Source organism: Cottoperca gobio, chromosome 2 (genome assembly GCF_900634415.1).
Source record: "Cottoperca gobio chromosome 2, fCotGob3.1, whole genome shotgun sequence".
Classification (NCBI taxonomy): Eukaryota; Metazoa; Chordata; class Actinopteri; order Perciformes; family Bovichtidae; genus Cottoperca; species Cottoperca gobio.
The window spans coordinates 5,997,309-6,014,797 of NC_041356.1; the positions used below are offsets into that span (position 1 = coordinate 5,997,309).

Consider the following 17,489-nt stretch of genomic DNA (forward strand, 5'->3'; position numbering starts at 1 on the left):
TTTACAACATCTCATTCAGCAGGTTGCAGCACTATCGAATGCGACGGCACGTTGTAATCTGTAAATAAAGCAGCGATGCATGAGTGGGAGTGGACGAAGCCTGGAGGAATTGAAACCTCATTGGTTAAAACGCGAGAATTAAAGGTCAGAAGAAAGAGGATCTCCTGGCAAACAAAAGGAGAGCAACCTGTTTTCATGGGAACTGGAGCAGCTGTGGGGATGTTAGTTGTTTTTAATGTTTTCTGGGCCTCATTGTCAAAAACACAGTTTAAACTTCCTGTCAACCTTAAATAATACTGTGATCTGGTTTACATTTGACCTGAATCACAGCAGGGCAGGTGGGGGGTTTCTAGAGATCATATTTGGGTGAGTTTCATTCCTAAAAACTAATAAAAAGTTTAATTTCAAAACAAAAAGCCATGCTGTATTTTTGATTCCTAAAAGAAATATGTGTTTCTGTTCCCCACAACAGCGAGGTCCCCTCTGTTATGAAAATGTTGATCTCTAGGATTATAGCTCATCTCTCTCAGGCCGTATCAGTGGCCACCGGCATTTTCATAAACATACAAGGGAAGCAGCGGAGAATTAACTTCACCACATGAACAGATTGCAGACTAAAATAGGACTCTCCATTTATCAACACTGCGTTGTCATGGAAATGCTCGCCAGGGCCCAAAGTGAGCAGATGGCCCGAGAAATCAATGGCTGCGACTCAAACTAGCTGATCCGTCGATTTGCTTCAGACACAGGGGAGAGTGTTTGGTGTGTGTGTGTGTGTGTGTGTGTGTGTGTGTGTGTGTGTGTGTGTGTGTGTGTGTGTCTTTGCAGCGTAAGATTGGGGACAAACATGTGCAGAGCTGCTGCTATCACCCTGTGCTAAGGGTTTGTTGTCTTCTGTCTTCTTCTGGTCAGAAGGTCCTGGTTTGTAAAGAGTGCGTGTGATTCACCTGTTTCAAGATTTCATGTGAAATTAAATGTCATAGTAGGTGTCAGTATATATATATATATATATATATATATATATATATATATATATATATATATATATATAGATCTGTAGTCACTAGGCAGGTAACAAAAAACAAAATGGAGTAGTACTAATACTAAGTATTTTTTTATTTGATTGTTGCAACATCTGCCTATAAATTTCTGTTTCCGGTTCAATAAGAGCATCTGAACTTTTAGAGACCTCTTATGCAATCTTATAATCTGCTCTCAACTCCACCACTAATACTGTCCCTATCAGACATTCATATTTTCTCTGAAACACTGTAGGACTTTTATTTTTAAATCTGCTGCACAAATAAAGATTAATCTTGTTTAATGCTTTCCTCTTAGTTTATTGTATTATTATCAATAGTGCTAAAAGACAGACAGACAGACAGACAGACAGACAGACAGACAGTGAGACAGACAGTGAGACAGACAGTGAGACAGACAGACAGTGAGATAGACAATGAGACAGACAGTGAGACAGACAGTGAGACAGACAGTGAGACAGACAATGAGACAGACAGTGAGACAGACAGTGAGACAGACAGTGAGACAGACAGACAATGAGACAGACAATGAGACAGACAATGAGACAGACAGTGAGACAGACAGACAGTGAGACAGACAATGAGACAGACAGTGAGACAGACAGTGAGACAGACAGTGAGACAGACAGTGAGACAGACAGTGAGACAGACAGTGAGACAGACAGTGAGACAGACAGTGAGACAGACAGACAGTGAGATAGACAATGAGACAGATAGTGAGACAGACAGTGAGACAGACAGACAGTGAGACAGACAGACAGACAGACAGACAGTGAGACAGACATACAGTGAGACAGACAGTGAGATAGACAGTGAGACAGTCAGACAGACAGTGAGACAGACAGACAGACAGACAGACAGAGAGAGAGACAAACAAACAGTGAGACAGACAGACAGATAGACAGTGAGACAGACAGACAGACAGTGAGACAGACAGACAGTGAGACAGACAGTGAGACAGACAGACAGTGAGACAGACAGACAGTGAGACAGACAGTGAGACAGACAGACAATGAGACAGACAGACAGTGAGACAGACAGTGAGACAGACAGTGAGACAGACAGTGACAGACAGTGAGACAGACAGACAGTGAGACAGACAGACAGTGAGACATACAGTGAGACAGACAGACAGACAGTGAGACAGACAGACAGTGAGACAGACAGACAGTGAGACAGACAGACAGACAGTGAGACAGACAGACAGTGAGACAGTGAGACAGACAGACAGTGAGACAGACAGTGAGACAGACAGTGAGACAGACAGGCAGTGAGACAGACAGACAGACAGTGAGACAGACAGACAGTGAGACAGACAGTCTGCCCTTAATGCAACTCTCCAATATTACCCATAATCCACCGGGATACATCTGTGCAGACCGGTCGTGGTGTAATGCTTAGAAGCAGCCAATCAGACTTCACATTATGTAATCCCTGCATCCATCTAGCGCCACAGTCAAGGCAGACAAATTGTGGAGGAGTGGTTTGCATGTGGGAGCACACACACACACACACACACACACACACACACACACACACACACACACACACACACACACACACACACACTCCCATCATGTTATTTCTGAAGCGATCTTGAACTGCCATTGTCCCTTAAGACATATTTCTCTCTTCCTTTGTCCTTCAGTCTTTCAGCCCTTTTACACACACAAACACACTCTCATTCTCAGACACACACACACACACACACACACACACACACACACACACACACACACACACACACACACACACACACACACGCACACACTCAGACCAATTGCGAACATTCCTCCTCCCCGAGCCAATGTCTCCTGTTGTGCATTCCTCAGACATTAGACCGAGCCGCAGCAGCAGATGGGAATTACTGTAACCGCTTCTGTTGCATTTATGTCATCACACACATTGCATGGGATTTAAAAGTGGCCTATAAATCTGCATGTTTGGGATGTTATGAATGACGATTGTGTTCTGTTGGCTCTGTGAGGCACTGAGCATGTGCAGTGTAATGCCCACAATATATATTTGGAAAGTTACACCTTTATTTATTACGCAGCAGGCGGATTATGGCAGTAACATTGTTTAACATATTCTTCTGGTCACACTGAATATGAAGCCCATTTCCCAGCATGTTATTCTAAATCTTTGAAACGTTAACATGCTATTAGCAGAGAGACAGACATCACATGGCTTATTTTACAAAGAGTGCATATTGGTGATGGAGTAAGTTTGGAAACTGCCTCGTAACCACAGCAGGAAGTAGCCTTTATAAACTACAATGTGCAACATTGTATCTTGAGATAGGAAGTCATTCCGGCCTTCTTGGATGGATGATGTCGTCCAACAGTCTCTGTTCTTGCTGTGTTTCACATATTTTAGGTTTTAACAGCAAAGTTGGTCATCAAACCCATTCCCCTCCTACTCCCCCCTCAGCTCCTTTCTGCCCATAGTCCTTTCTTCTCTCATTGTACAGTATTAACACACATGTGGCGGGAAAAGCCAGGCGTGCCATTGTCTGATTGGGGGCCACCGTTGTCGGCGGACAACAGCCGACCAATAAGAAGGCACCCCTGCTGTGACAGCTGTCATGCTGTTTCACTGATCTGAGGGCATTCCTGCTCATTAGCAGCCTTTGTTGTTCACCCCGTGTGCGTGTGCGTGTGTGTGTGTGTGTGGGTGTGCACATATTGTGTGATGAATCGACTGTGGCAGGTAAAGTAAGAGGCAGAAAATGAATTTGCATGAGACCTCCTGGACAGCCAGGAAATATGTGTGAGGGCATCTCTGTGACTGAAAACAAGGCGCTTGTTTGTGCGCAGCAGGTGCATCAAGCATTATCAACGCTTCTCACAGTTTGGAGTGTCACTGCTTTGAGACTCCACCTGGGGTCAGGGGTCTGTTCTCTTGTTTCCATAGCGTGGGCGTCCCAAAAAGCTTTTTCTCCACATGGAACACACACACAGCTTCAAATGTGTCGCTCTTACCTCATTTTCAGCTCCTTGCCAAGTGCCAGCATGTAACCATATTTGGACACAAATGACCAGGCTCCCATTTTCTGTGCAGGAATTTCCCAATCTGGTGCCTTTATATCTGGTAATCGAAGCTGTGATAACAGTTCAGAAATCTTTCAGGGAAGAGAAAAGAGGAAGAAAGTGAGAAATAAATAATGTCTCGTCTTCAAATAGCTCCGAGAAACTCCAAGCGATGTGAAATCAGAAAGGAGAAAGTATGTGTTGCATCACATTATCCATCTCAGTTTCAGCTGGTTTTTGTATTTACCCTCTTTTTGGTTTTTAGGGCAGGTAGATTGTGTCCAAGCATGAGGTCAGCTCTGAAGAATGTGGGCCGTCCCTTCCTCTGTTCGACTGAAACCAGTCAGATAACCTTTCCATTACGAGGACAATACGTTACCACAGAGGGTTTTATTTCCTGCTCCACCACACGTCCCTGAGCTGAAGAACCGCTGTTTTTGGTACAAAGTGCAGTTATTGTTTCAGGAATGTGGGAGGGATGTTGTATTTATTAGTGCGAGGAGCGCAATCACCCGGCAGCATCTAACTTAAAAAGGAAAAGATATGAACCTGAGATAGATTTGAGTATTTATTGTATTTTGAACTTATATTTGGGACTACAGATAGAATTGTGTATGATCCCTGACAAATAAATGTAATAAACTAAGTTAGGCTAAACCGAACACGGAGTCACTATTTTGTTAAAGACTTCAAGTCCCATCATTCATCATGTCGGGGACAAAGATTAAAGGTCGGGTTGAGTCGCAGTGAAGGCAAAAATCAGAGGAGCATAAATGAAAACAACGGTGATATTTAAACAATGAAATATTGACATCTTGTTAATAATACACATATGATAATATAGTGTAATAATTGTCATTTTTGTAAATATAACTCACAATAATCAAAGTTGAAGATGAATTCAACAATCTTTCTTTTATTTCTATAAATATCGTGCTGATATCGTTATTGGGAATTCTTTTTGCCTCGATAATCGCGTCGTGAAGACCTGGTAGTGTGACAGCCCTATTGGTGCATCATGGGAGTTACGTGTGTTGTAGTCTTTCAGTGAACCTCGTCTTTCTTCCACCTGCCTCGTCTATCTTCTGCTGCACTTCACAGCGCTTCACTGCTCAAAATTCAACGTTCCTTGAATCTTATCTGCACTGAATTATTGACTGCAGGAAAAAGTTTTGCCACCAAAACCCAAATGCTGCTGCAGAAGTTTTATGTTTTATACATGTTTTGTTATGAAACGTTGGGTCCACATGACCCACATGACGTTTTGTGTTCACAAAAGAAGAACAAACTGGATTATTTATGCTCAAATTTCCAAGAAAAAGTGGATGTATAACAAGTAGAAGAGCCTTTTTTGTGAAGTTTGATAACAGAGAGGAAGAAGACGACGAAGAGTTTCAGATAGAGAACTGAGAATAGCCTAAATCATCTCTACTTCTGCATTCGTCCGTGCCAAGGAGGAAGTGGGAGCGCTGACTTCCTGCTGCCTGCAGAGGTGTGCGGAGTGTACCCCCATTCCTTTCCCAGAATCCCTTGTGTGAATTCAAGCAGGCAGAAAGACAGGAAGTGTGACCCAGGCTTGATAACAGCGGGGGCGGCTATTTGTGAAAACGGCGAGCGGGGAGCAGACAAGGAGGTGTCTGTTCTGTTTCCTGTTGGTTGTTTTGTCAGATGTGAACGGCTCAATGTGTCTTTATGTGTCAAAATGAACAGTTTGTGCTCTGAGGTCGCCACACAGAATCAGTGACGGACAAAGAAACCTCTACATGAGTTCCGGGATGAGTGTGGATGTGTGTGTGTTCGCAGTCAGGACGACTTCAAATCAGTACTTGCATCAAGCTATCAGAAGCCAGAAAACTGCAGAGATTGTTATTCAGCTTTCGTAGCAGACGAGCGGAGGTTAAACGGCTCTTGCTGCTGACTCCACATCAGTCTTGGTTTGATAAAAACCTGATGTGGAATTTTGGCCCTCGCCTCCTTCCTTCCTTTTTTCTTCCCTGGGATCCCAAATAAGGCCAGATTGCCACATCTGCTGAAATGTAAAGTCTGCGTCATAGCTGTCGCTCAGTGCGCATCTGACTGAAAGAATGAGAGAAAGAGAAAAAAGGTGTGATGTCTGCCCTGCTGACTTCATCCCCTATTTTACTATGAAATGCATGACATCATCTTTCCCTCCTCCCCTCTCTCTCTCTCTCTCTCTCTCTCTCTCTCTCTCTCTCTCCCTCTCTCTCTCTCTCTCTCTCTCTCTCTCCTCTCTCTCTCTCTCCTCTATCATTCCCTTCTTTATATCTCCTGCATTTTTTTTCTTTCACATGTTCGCTGTTACGTAACCTTTGCACCAGCATGGAGAAAACATTTCTTCTCTTCCTGCGCTGGACCCGGCCGCTGTGTTTCACCTACTGTCCGTACCACAACACACACAATTAACCCAAGAGTCTCTGCACGTCTTTTGGTATGTTTAGACCAAGATGGCCTAAAATGGCAATTTACTGATTTTTAACTGCGGGCTGTTAAAGAGGTTTTAGGATACATTAGTCTTAGCTTTGACCTTTAGAAGAAGGTTGGGTGCAGGAAAAGTAAGGAAGGTTTGTATTTTGTATATTTCTGCACTTCTGATTATATTACTTGTTGTCAATGCAAATCCATTTTATTCGATCTTATTTCAAGTTAAAGTGAAAAGGCCAAAAGTATATGTCTTTTTAAGTTGCACTATTTTAGCCCGACTAGCAAATGTTTAACTTGTTAAACTAGCCTCGATGCTAGACCACACTACTGCTCAACATCTTCCTGTTAAGTGTTACTTCCTCTAAGCTGTGAACCAGCACATTGTGTTTGCAGTAAAAAGTTCCCCTTTTGGACAGAGACAAAGTGCTTCATGCTGGCTGAAAGCGAGGAAATGAGATGTAGCGTTGTGGTGTACCTCAGATCAACCCAGTAACAAAGGGGCCGTAGTTCAAAGCCAAGGCTAATGAACAGAGCATGACCTGCACTGTGTCTACAGATGTCCCCTCCCACGTGTGTACATGTGTGCTTCATCATGGCAATCTCATTGTAAGAGCAGCTTTCATCCTCTCCGTATTGTTCTCAGTGACCACCGCCTCCGTCTGTCACAGATTCCACACGTTCAGCAGTTCAGAGGTGAACTATTTGCAGGAGTGGTCGAGAGCAGCAGTTTTCAGACAGCCAGTCATACAATGTGTGTGATTGTAAGGTGTGTGTACATACCGAACATGTTTGGAGAGGTTTTCTTGACCTCTGCACTGCAGCCTTGACTCCTTTAATTAAAGTAAATCCTGCACCTTTTTAGCGACAGTATTTATTAATATATTTTGTTGTGGTGTGAAGATAAAATGACAGTAACTGAAGCTGAAGGATGTTTCTAGCTACATGGACTGAAACTATTTGTTTTGGCTCTTCTGAACAGTTCTGAGATTTGACAGTCTACAGCCAGGCTTGCAGCTGCCCTTAGCTAGCCATTGCTAACTAAATGCTAACGTCAGCATGCTAACATGCTCACACCATATTTACCATCTTAGTGAGGTTAAGGGCTCTAATTTAAGGACAGACAAAAAAAACGATCGAAAAACATTTTGGGACGGTCGAAGGACCTTCACCTCGCATGCTTATGATCTGGCACCTGGTCGCTACATTTTTATAGAGGTTGACGCCCAGAAACGTCCCAAACAGAAAACTAAGAGGAAAAGAGAAAATCCAGGCGGAGGGGTGCAGGGTCTCTGCCGACACCGACACCACCACACACTTCTTGAGGGTCATAAGTGAAGATTTGGAGGGATTATTTTTGCATTAATCCATACGTTGTTTTTTAGGGAAATCCTACACATTATGCCTTTAATGTCTGTTCCACAGCATCTATTTTTTGTTTGCTAACATTAGCTAACATAAGCTACTGGACATACCAGACCAGGCTGCGAGTGTAATAAAAGGAGCCGAGTTTTGGTTTCAGTGCTTTTAAATTTCATCTGTAAAAGGAAGACTGAGTTAGTTCTTCTTCATACGCGACATAGTGTCTATTTAAACCCTGCTTTGCTTATGTGTGGCCACTAAAAAGCTGATTTAATGCAGACTTTACAGTTTTTATTTTTGTTCAGACCGAAGAGCTGTAGGTGTGATTGCACTCTTTTTGACACCTAATCTGTTCACAGCTTTCTCCTCTCATGCCTCAAACTAAACATTGTGTTTGTGTACAGTTTGTGTACAGTGTGTGTAGTGTGTGTGTGTGTGTCTTTATTGATTACTTAAGAGTGAAACAGAGAGAGGTGGTGACTCCTACTTTGCCACATGACCAAGCAGGAATTTGTGAGAACTTGTGAGCGTGCACACAAACACACACATACATTAAATGCGTGCGTGTGCATTTCCATGGCTTGAGTCTGAAAACACACCTCATCCTACACTTTTTCACACTTTTTTTTTATACCTTCAGCTTCTCTTTTAATATAGTTTATCAGCCCTTCCTCGAGCTCCTAATCGAGCATCCATCAGTCGTCTGAAAGCAGAGGACGGGCGCCGAGAGGAGAAATGGAGGATGTCGGGAAGGAGGGGAAGAATGTGTTTGGTAAATCTGCAGGACGGTAAGAGGAGCAGGGCAAAGAGAGGAGAGGAAGGTGAAGAGCAGGAAATGAAGGAGAAAGAGAAGAGGAAGGGGGGGGGAAAGAAAAGGGTAGAAGAGGAGAATGAAAGGTGGGAGAGGATCAGAGGTAAAGAAGTTTAGCTGTGGGATATATGGAATTCAGACTCAATCACCCAACGGAAATTACCAGAGAAATGAGGGGGAGAGAGGAAGAGAGGGGGAGGCTCAAAATGTTAAAAGGACAGTACATGCTGCCTGTGTCCTTTCTGTTTTGGAACATTTTTGATATTGTATCTAGATTAATAATCTTTACACGGCGAGATCAATAGTCTTGTTCTTCTTTCAGACTAGTGGAAAGGAAACTTTCAAAGCACACATGTAGGTGTTTATTTTAGTTTGTTTATTTGCATCTAGATTTCTCCCAAATTCACTAAAGGTTAGCATTAGATAATGCCTCATTTACATATTGAAGCATAACATTTCAGAAAACTTGTAATACAAAAAAATATTGTCTTAATGGTATTAACCAGCTGGGGAAGTTTTATGGTCTATTCATAAAAAATGTAACCAGCAGTGTCTTGCGAAATACTCAAATACAATCTCTAAAGGCTGTTCTCAAAATAAGTTTATTTCTCAGACTCTGAGACATAAGAGATAAAGAGAATTCCCCCTGTAAAAACCTTCGACGCTAATTCATCAATACAATTAAATGAGGATTTTGAACGTCGGTGTATCAAAGAGATATATAGATATATACCAAAGTTGATCATACAAAACTTATCTTACAGAGATAAGATACTAAGGTACTGAAGAGATCACATTAGACAAAAGCCTTCTGTTACAGTGCTACACACAAGGCACCGCCCTTTAATACAACAGCCACTCCAGCTCTTATCTTAATGCACTTAAATCACACCTGACTAAAGCTCCTCGTACAGGTAGATAATTAACTGTGTGTGCACACTATCTGTGTGGTTACAGACCTTTATGAGGTAGGAGTTAATGTGAAATGCAGTGATTGGTCCAACTCACCTGAAGGCTTCAGGCTGAAAATAGTAAGAAATGATTCAAGTTTAGAAATAAAGTAAAAAAAATGTATTGTTTGCAGAAGAGGACAACAATAAATCTATGTTTGATTAATGTTTTTTTTTATATAGGAACAAGTAGCTATGTACAGACCAAAGCCATATAACAGCATGTAAAGTATAGTTAAAGCTAGTTTTAGGGCCAACACACAAACAATACAAGGAAACGTAACGTGAAGCAGCAAACCTTATGTATTTAACGTTAGCTAGCATTAGCTAATATAGCTAATGTCGTTAGTAAAGTAACGTTAACGCTGAAATGATTACAATAATCTTTTTGCATTGTTTTACCATGTTGTTGTTGTGCTAACGATAACGTTAGTTTGCTAACGACATTAGCATACCTAGCTAATGTTTGCAAAGTCATAACATTGGTACAAGTTATTTGCTGCTTAACGTTATCTAACTATAAGTTACAGTTACATCCAAATATTAAGGTTTTATTCATTTACTTTGGTGTTATTGTTTGAGGTTGTGTGGCATGGACGTGATACGGTATATTAAATATACGCTCAGACACATATGTTTCCATAATGGGTCCTGCCGATGGAGCCCGGGTCATGGTGGAGTCATTCGGTGTCACTTGATCACACACAGCTGAACCAAACTAACTGAACAGCCACTCACACCTGTGCACATTTGCTCTTGGAGCCTCGCCCCTCCAACTGTGATCCCATTACAAATGTTAGTCCAGTACATGCTGCACAACTGTGAGCATCATGGGAGGATGTGGTTATTTAGGTGGTGGAGGAGGATTTCCCATAAGGCCGAAGATTGGGTCCAGTTGGTGTGTGTGGGAGGAGGGGTTTCATGGGAAAACAAATGTGGTTAAACAATGTGGATTCAAGTTCATTCATGGGAGGGAACATGTGGCTCTAACCACAGAGGATTGGTACGTCAAGTCCTTCAAAACAAAGTCAATACATTCTTTTTATAATTCAGGTCCCTGCTTTTGGTGTAAGGGGTTAACAGTGAAACTTACAGTTGGAGGATGCAACCTCGCTTTGAACTATTACCAAGAACCGTGTTGCATTACATCACAAGGAGTATTATGAAATACAATGCCTACCAATGCCACAAACAACATAAACTTCCGTGTTACTGTATCTCGTGATTATGCATTTGACTGCACTGCAGGACAAAACACAAAAGAAAATCAGTCGTACTTCCTTATTAAATCTGGCTTTGACGAGAGTATCATCAGAAAAGGACAATATTATGATGAACCGGAGCAGACATAACAGTCTCTAGTTTTTGTGGTTGCATGTTTGGGTAGACTCACTTCCTGCCTTGATGCAGTACGAAACCGTTCATAAGTACGAGCTAGACACTCGGTTTGATTTATAATACTCTAAAAATACACAGAAATCTTTCACGTCAGTCAAAACAGAATGAACCCTGTGGTAGAAACAGAGAGAACAAAATGTTTACTCCAGTCATCTGTTATCACCCTCAAGGTCATGATGGGTGGGTGTGTGGGTGGGTGTGATGGGTAAGGGGCAGCCAGGCAACCCCTGTCACACACATACTCTCTCACACGCACGCACCCTGTCGACAGCATTAAGCACGGATACTAAATAGAGGTTTTTGCTCTCGTAGCATGAAAATCTCAGCCTTTAACAGACTCACATCTAATAACAGCTCCAAAGCTCACTAACTACCACTTTATATGTCGTTAGCTTAATCTGAGCAAATACAATTATAATATTAAAACATTGTGGTACAATTTCATTAGTACAACTTGTTCCACCATTAATAACAAAAAAAAGGCAAACAATGAAAAATGGTGGAGTCTAATTAAAACTATATTTATGGGATTTTTCACAATGTGCTAAATTAAAGTATTAATTTTAGCATTTTTTATTTTTACTTTTTGTTCCGAGGCCAAAGAAAGTGAAATGAAGAGATAACATTTTATGTGTTGGTACATTTTTCTACCAAGAAAGTCACACTGCCCTTTCCTCAGCATAAAGAAGAAATACACAACCCTCCCCCTTCTTTTATACCCCCACCTCCCCACACTGGTCATTTGTGTACAGTTCCTAAGTAGGTTGAAGATTGCACTGAGCATGAGAGACAAAAACACAGCTACAACTCACAAGTTCACCATTTCTTTCAACGTCCTTTATTCTTTTGTGTCGCCTGATGTTCACACACACACTTTCACACTTGTGCTTTGTGAATGTGTGTGTTGGCCCTGTTTTCAGGTTGTGTTCGGGGGGGCTTACCATGTTGTCATGAATGTCTGTCCATGAAGAAACTGATCACTTTAACAAGAAAGACCTCCCTCCTTCTCAGGTTGTCTGTGTGTGTGTGTACGTGTGTGTGCTCATGCGTACACGCCATCAAGTGTGGCGTGGTCTGCACTAGAGGCGGAGACAACAAAAGCAGGATGTGATGCCTCCACTCCATCAGCATAGTGCAGAGAGAGAGAGAGAGCGCCACCTGTCGACGACTGGGCGTCACAGCGGCGACGTTCTGGTAAAATTCCATTCCCACAGACGAGGAGTGTGTACGAGTGCACGACAGGCCATAGTGAAATTACTTACTTGATAAGATCCGAGGGAGCCTTGAGTGTGTTTTCACAAATTCCAGTCATGTGTGGTTGGACAAACAAAAGGCAGAGGGTGGGGGAGGGGGGGTGGTCGACTGCTGAAGGAGGATTCTTTTTTTTTTGTCTCTTCACTGAAGGCCCAGCTGGACCCCACCCATCTCAACACACACACACACACACACACACACACACACACACACACACTCACACACACACACACGTAGAAGCAACACACAGTTTGAAGTGGGAGACAACAACTCCAACAGAAAACTCCTTAAGACTTGTGTTCGGAAAACAAAGGTGAAACATTGACGCCTCTAAAAGCCTTCCAGAAGCTTCCACTTCCATTTTTTAAATTTATTTTTTAAAGCTGCAGTTTGAAGACTTGAGAGCCAGAAGCTATTATGAGAAGAGACACCAAATCAATTTCCCCTCGGTGTCTCCACCGCTGTTGGCCCCAGCTGCATCAATCTTAAAAGCTAATTTTTAATATGAGATTAAAAGGGTGATGTCATACCCCAGGTTACGTAATGGCCCCCTGCTCATCTATTTATGTCATGGAGCTATTCGTGTGAGAATAATAACATATATCATTTGACCAGAGTATACGTTGATGTATGCTGTTGCTATGAAATCTGAATTAAAAGGTCATTTTGATATTGACTCAGATTCTGGTCCGGTTCATGTGTGATTCATGTACACAAAGGCAGACCGTTTTCCTTTCACAGTCACTGGAGCTTTGCCAAAGGGACATTTGTGTCACAGATTACAAACTGGACTCTTTTTGTCAAATCCATCACAAACACTATGACAGATGTGATAATACATCATACAAAGACAGGATTATTTAATTAAAGTGCCTCTCGTAAGGGACTGTACAAAAACATATTCAATAACTCCAGCTTCCTAGTGTAAATATTTGGTATTTTTCTTTGTCTCATAAGATAAAGAAGAAATAAAAAATATTTGGGTTTGGACTGTGACTCATACAAAACAGCTTGTCGGGAATCTGTCGTGGACATTTCTCACTATTTTATGACCAAACGAATAAATGTTTAACTGAGAAACAGGTTCATCAGGTTCATTGAACAAGGGACTGTCTGTCATTTTTGGGAGAACAGGAGAGGGTCTTGTTTTTGTTTTCTGACCTGAGTTTTATATTTAACTTCAGCCTTCCCTCGTCAGATGTGTTGTAAAAAAAAAAGGGGGCTCAAATTGTGACAAATGATGACTGAGGAGAGTCTCGCATTTTTATTTCTAACAAGTTTTATTGAGCCAAAGATGATATGTTTCAATGCTCATTTCCATTGACCACAAAACCACATTTGTGTGCATTTACAAATATGAAATGGATAATATAAAAGACACAGATCAGTATTGAAATCTTCAAAATAAATTAAGGAAATAAATAATTAAATTAAAATAAATAAATAAAAATAGTCAAAGATCAATGTATATACTAAATAAAATGCACATAAATAAAATCTAAATCTAATAGGAACACTACTCAGATCTTCCTAAAACAGGTCCTGCATTTAATACAAATCAAACATAAACCCCCCATTTCATCCCCCTCCCCTCCCCAATACTTTTCATACTGTACCTAAATTCCCCTCGTTTTTTGCTGCCATATTCAGTGACGTTCCCCCATTCAAATAAAGTTAAATGATTACATGTGTAACTTTTCAACCACCCATAGTTTCTATATTTGCATTCACACACACGTCACTCTCAAGTGTTTGACTATACCAAACGATCTCATTGGCTCTGCGGACATAGTAACAACTACCTGCCAACTGTCCGTCCAATATTTCTTGTCTTTGCTCTACAACTGGGAATTATCATATAGCCTACACTTATTCATCTTCTACCTTCATAACATATAAATGCACAACAGGTGAAAAGACTTGCCTCATCTTGTTGTGAGATAACATCCATTCTTAAATTCTTATCTGGAGTCTGTTTAGCTGTTTGTAAGTGCGTGTTTCTGCACGCAGAATCCCAAAATGCGGTTGTATAGCTCATGCAAATCCTCCATCAGCGTCCACACACATCCAGAAAAGTAAAGTGTAGTCGATTATGAACATTCTTAAAATTATATATTGGATATTTACAACCTGGACTCCCAGTACGCTTTGACGCAGACAGCTTTGTTGTTATTGTCGTTGTGCGTATTGTGCGTTGAAAAGAGTTGTGAAAACACACATAAATCCATCCTGGTTTCTGAATAGGGAATAACCAGGAATGCAAACACCTAAATCCTCCCATAAAGAGCTAATCCGACAGTACATTTGAGACAAACTGTAAGGCTCTATTATTGTGATACAAAAACAGATTTAACACACCACAAAGTAATACAAGGGGGATTATAGGATTCAGGTCAACACTCTCTTCAGTCAGGCTCACGAGAAACATGATATAAAAATAAATAAAGGAAAAACAAAAATCAAATAAAAAGAGTTGTTATACATGCTTAGCTTCAAGTTTCAAGTCATTAGAAACTCATGGCAAACCTCCACGACTGAATTCTGTGAGGCTGCAGCGCCATCTAGAGGTGGATTCAGGCAATGTCCTGTTTTGAAGACAGATCCAACATGGCTGCTCCCGTGTTGACGTTTTCAGGCGTTGTGCTTGTGTGAAGTCGCTGCAAACCATGAGGGATTTCAGGTAAACCAAGATTATTTTAATATGTTTAATGCATTCTGCAAGCTTGTGTATTAAGTTGCAGATCTTTATTGCTGCTTTTAGACGTTTAGTCTCTCTCTGCAGCCACCATGGATGCCAAAGAGATCGTCCACTGTGCTGTGCAGATAGAGAGATCCAATGCAGACAGCAGCTATGGGAACATCCTGACCCTCCTCGGTGACCTTGATAAGTCGCACGTCGCAGCAGAGCAGCTGGAAACGACAGACATTGTTAGAGTACTCTACCGGCTGCTTAGAAGCTGCTCGGATGACAGTGTGAAGAAGACAGCGAAGAGCTTGTTGTCTAAGTGGAAGAGACAGCACAGCAAAGACACCCGAGGTGTGAAAAGCAGACAGAGACCTGATGTCTCTCGTGGGGTTTCTCTGCCAGAGGATGGAGGAGTTTCAGAGCTGGGAGATTCCCACACAGAAGCATCTTCCTTAGTGGCAAAGGATGGGCTTTCTTTCACTGCAGAGAGCACCTCTACATCCTGTAGTTTCTCCTCTGTAAGATCCAAATGTGTTCAGCTCCTTCTAGCTGCTCTCTGCCCTGAACTTCCTGATCAAGACAAGGCTGCAGAGCTGGCTACAGACGTGGAACAGCACGTCCATGACCTTTACAAATCCAGCCCGGTCAAATACAAAGCGTGTGTGAGGAGCAGGGTGGCCAACTTGCGGAATCCCAACAACAGGCATCTAGGTCAGGGCCTCCTGAGCGGCTCCCTGTCACCCGAGGCCTTCGCCCGGATGTCTGCAGAAGAGATGGCCAGCGCAGAGCTCCGGCAGCTGAGGGAGGAGTACTCGTCCCGGGGCGTGAGTGAAAGGCAGCTTCCTCAAGGGATAGAAGGGACGCAGACGCAGAAGATAAGATGCAAAAGATGTGGGGGGTCAGAGTGTCGGGTCACGCAGGTGTCCAGAGGGGCCCTTTTCTTGCCTGCCTGGGTGAGGCAGAGCGGCCCTGATGACGACGCAATGACTTTTGTGACCTGCGGCGGGTGTGGCCAGCAGTGGTACCACAGCGGCTGGGTCTGCCTCTGAGTCCAAGTATCATGTTTATAATTTGCAAGACTACACAAAAATGTACTTTTTCATTTGAGAATATTTGCTGGTTTTCTTTATTTTCTTTAATATTAAACAGAATATATTTGGTTTCTGGAGTGTCGGTTGAACAAAACAAAAAGTATGAGACGCCAAATTGTATTTTCACAATTTTCTGACAAAATATTGAATGATTAATTGAGAAAATGATCAACAGATGAATCAATAATTAAAATACAGTTAAGGCCCTAGATGTCTTACTCTGACTTTTTATTTGGGAGAGCAGAGGAGGGTCTTTTATTTTTGATTGCACAAGAATTATCATAAAAAGAAAGATTAAATCACAAAAATATTCAGTTTCCTCTGCAAAAACACACGTCACACATAAACTCATTGTGTGAAACCGCCCTCATGTTCGTGGTTTTCCTGTTTTCACCTCAGTCGAAAGATTTCACATTGTTTATTATGAAACCTTCACAAAGGGTTAACGGTTGAGGCTTTGTGGTTTCTTTTCTTGTCTATTGAAAAGGTGCAAGATTCAAACCCTAAAGTTCTGATGTTTGTCCATTATGCAGAGAAACAAGGGACAGAGCATTCTCGCAGGATGGAGCACATGACATTTTGAGGATGTGTCCTTTATTTTACATGTGCATTTGCATGTAAATCCTTAACTAAAAGCCCAAACTGTGCAACTGGAGGCTGAAAAGCAGAGTCGCTGCCTATTAGCTGCAGACTGAAACCACAACTTTTAAAGAAGTAGCTCTCGTCGGCTTCTTCCCGCTGAATCATTTCCTGCCTCCTCCACTTAACTTCACTTACAGTAGCTCATTTAATCGCTTTTCCTGGCTACTCTTTCTTACGTGAACAATTTCCGTTCAGGGGAATGACATGAAACCAATATGGTTTTGACCTTTTATGACCTCACTAATGTATAATCTTCTTGATGGTGTGGAAGAAAGTATTCTGTTGCACCTATTGTAAGTCATGCTGCTTAAATCCATGCCCCTAGCTTCCCTTTAATATCCCATTCATGTGGAGCTTCAGTGGATGAGGCATGTGATCTTAGAAAACGGTGAGCATGTGAGTCAGTAATCTGCACCCCCCACAGCCTCAGGCGCGGATATCCCATGGTCCTTCACTCAGTCGACGTGGCACACTGACTCATTTACACGTCACCGTCCATGGGCCTTCACCGTACAAGCTGAAAGGTTTCAGAAAACAGTTTGGATCTCTTTTTCTTTTAATACAACCTTTCTATTTCTGAGCTGAAAGTTAGTGAGATGAAATCCCGCTTCTCACGGTTCTCATGGAGCCGCAGTATCTCGTCAGTGTGGCTCCTTGGTATCTCAGCACGGTGGCTTCTCTGTTTTGTGTCTCCTTTCAGATGCTCTCTATCTTTCGAGGGTCGTGTTGGGTGACGGATTCCACACCGTTAGTCTTGGGTGGCCTGTCAAATCAGTGCTCTGCC

At 42.1% G+C, this 17,489-nt stretch overlaps 1 protein-coding gene across 2 annotated transcripts; it reads left to right on the forward strand.

Annotated features, from left to right (window-relative positions):
• Positions 1-14,817: 14,817 nt before the first annotated feature.
• On the forward strand, positions 14,818-16,272 carry tceanc (transcription elongation factor A N-terminal and central domain containing). 2 transcript variants are annotated; one of them, XM_029449913.1, is made up of 2 exons: positions 14,818-14,966; positions 15,069-16,272. In XM_029449913.1, exon 2 carries the CDS (start codon positions 15,074-15,076, stop codon positions 16,019-16,021), a length of 948 nt encoding a protein of 315 aa, XP_029305773.1. In that variant the 5' UTR covers positions 14,818-14,966; positions 15,069-15,073; the 3' UTR covers positions 16,022-16,272. The 2 variants fall into 2 exon arrangements, with proteins under 2 accessions (XP_029305773.1, XP_029305782.1); XM_029449922.1 differs by having other exon boundaries at positions 14,822-14,966; positions 15,048-16,272.
• Positions 16,273-17,489: the final 1,217 nt, after the last annotated feature.

Excerpts from the sequence above, each read along its gene's own strand:
- tceanc (XM_029449913.1), top strand. The coding sequence starts at position 15,074 with ATGGATGCCAAAGAGATCGTCCACTGTGCTGTGCAGATAGAGAGATCC.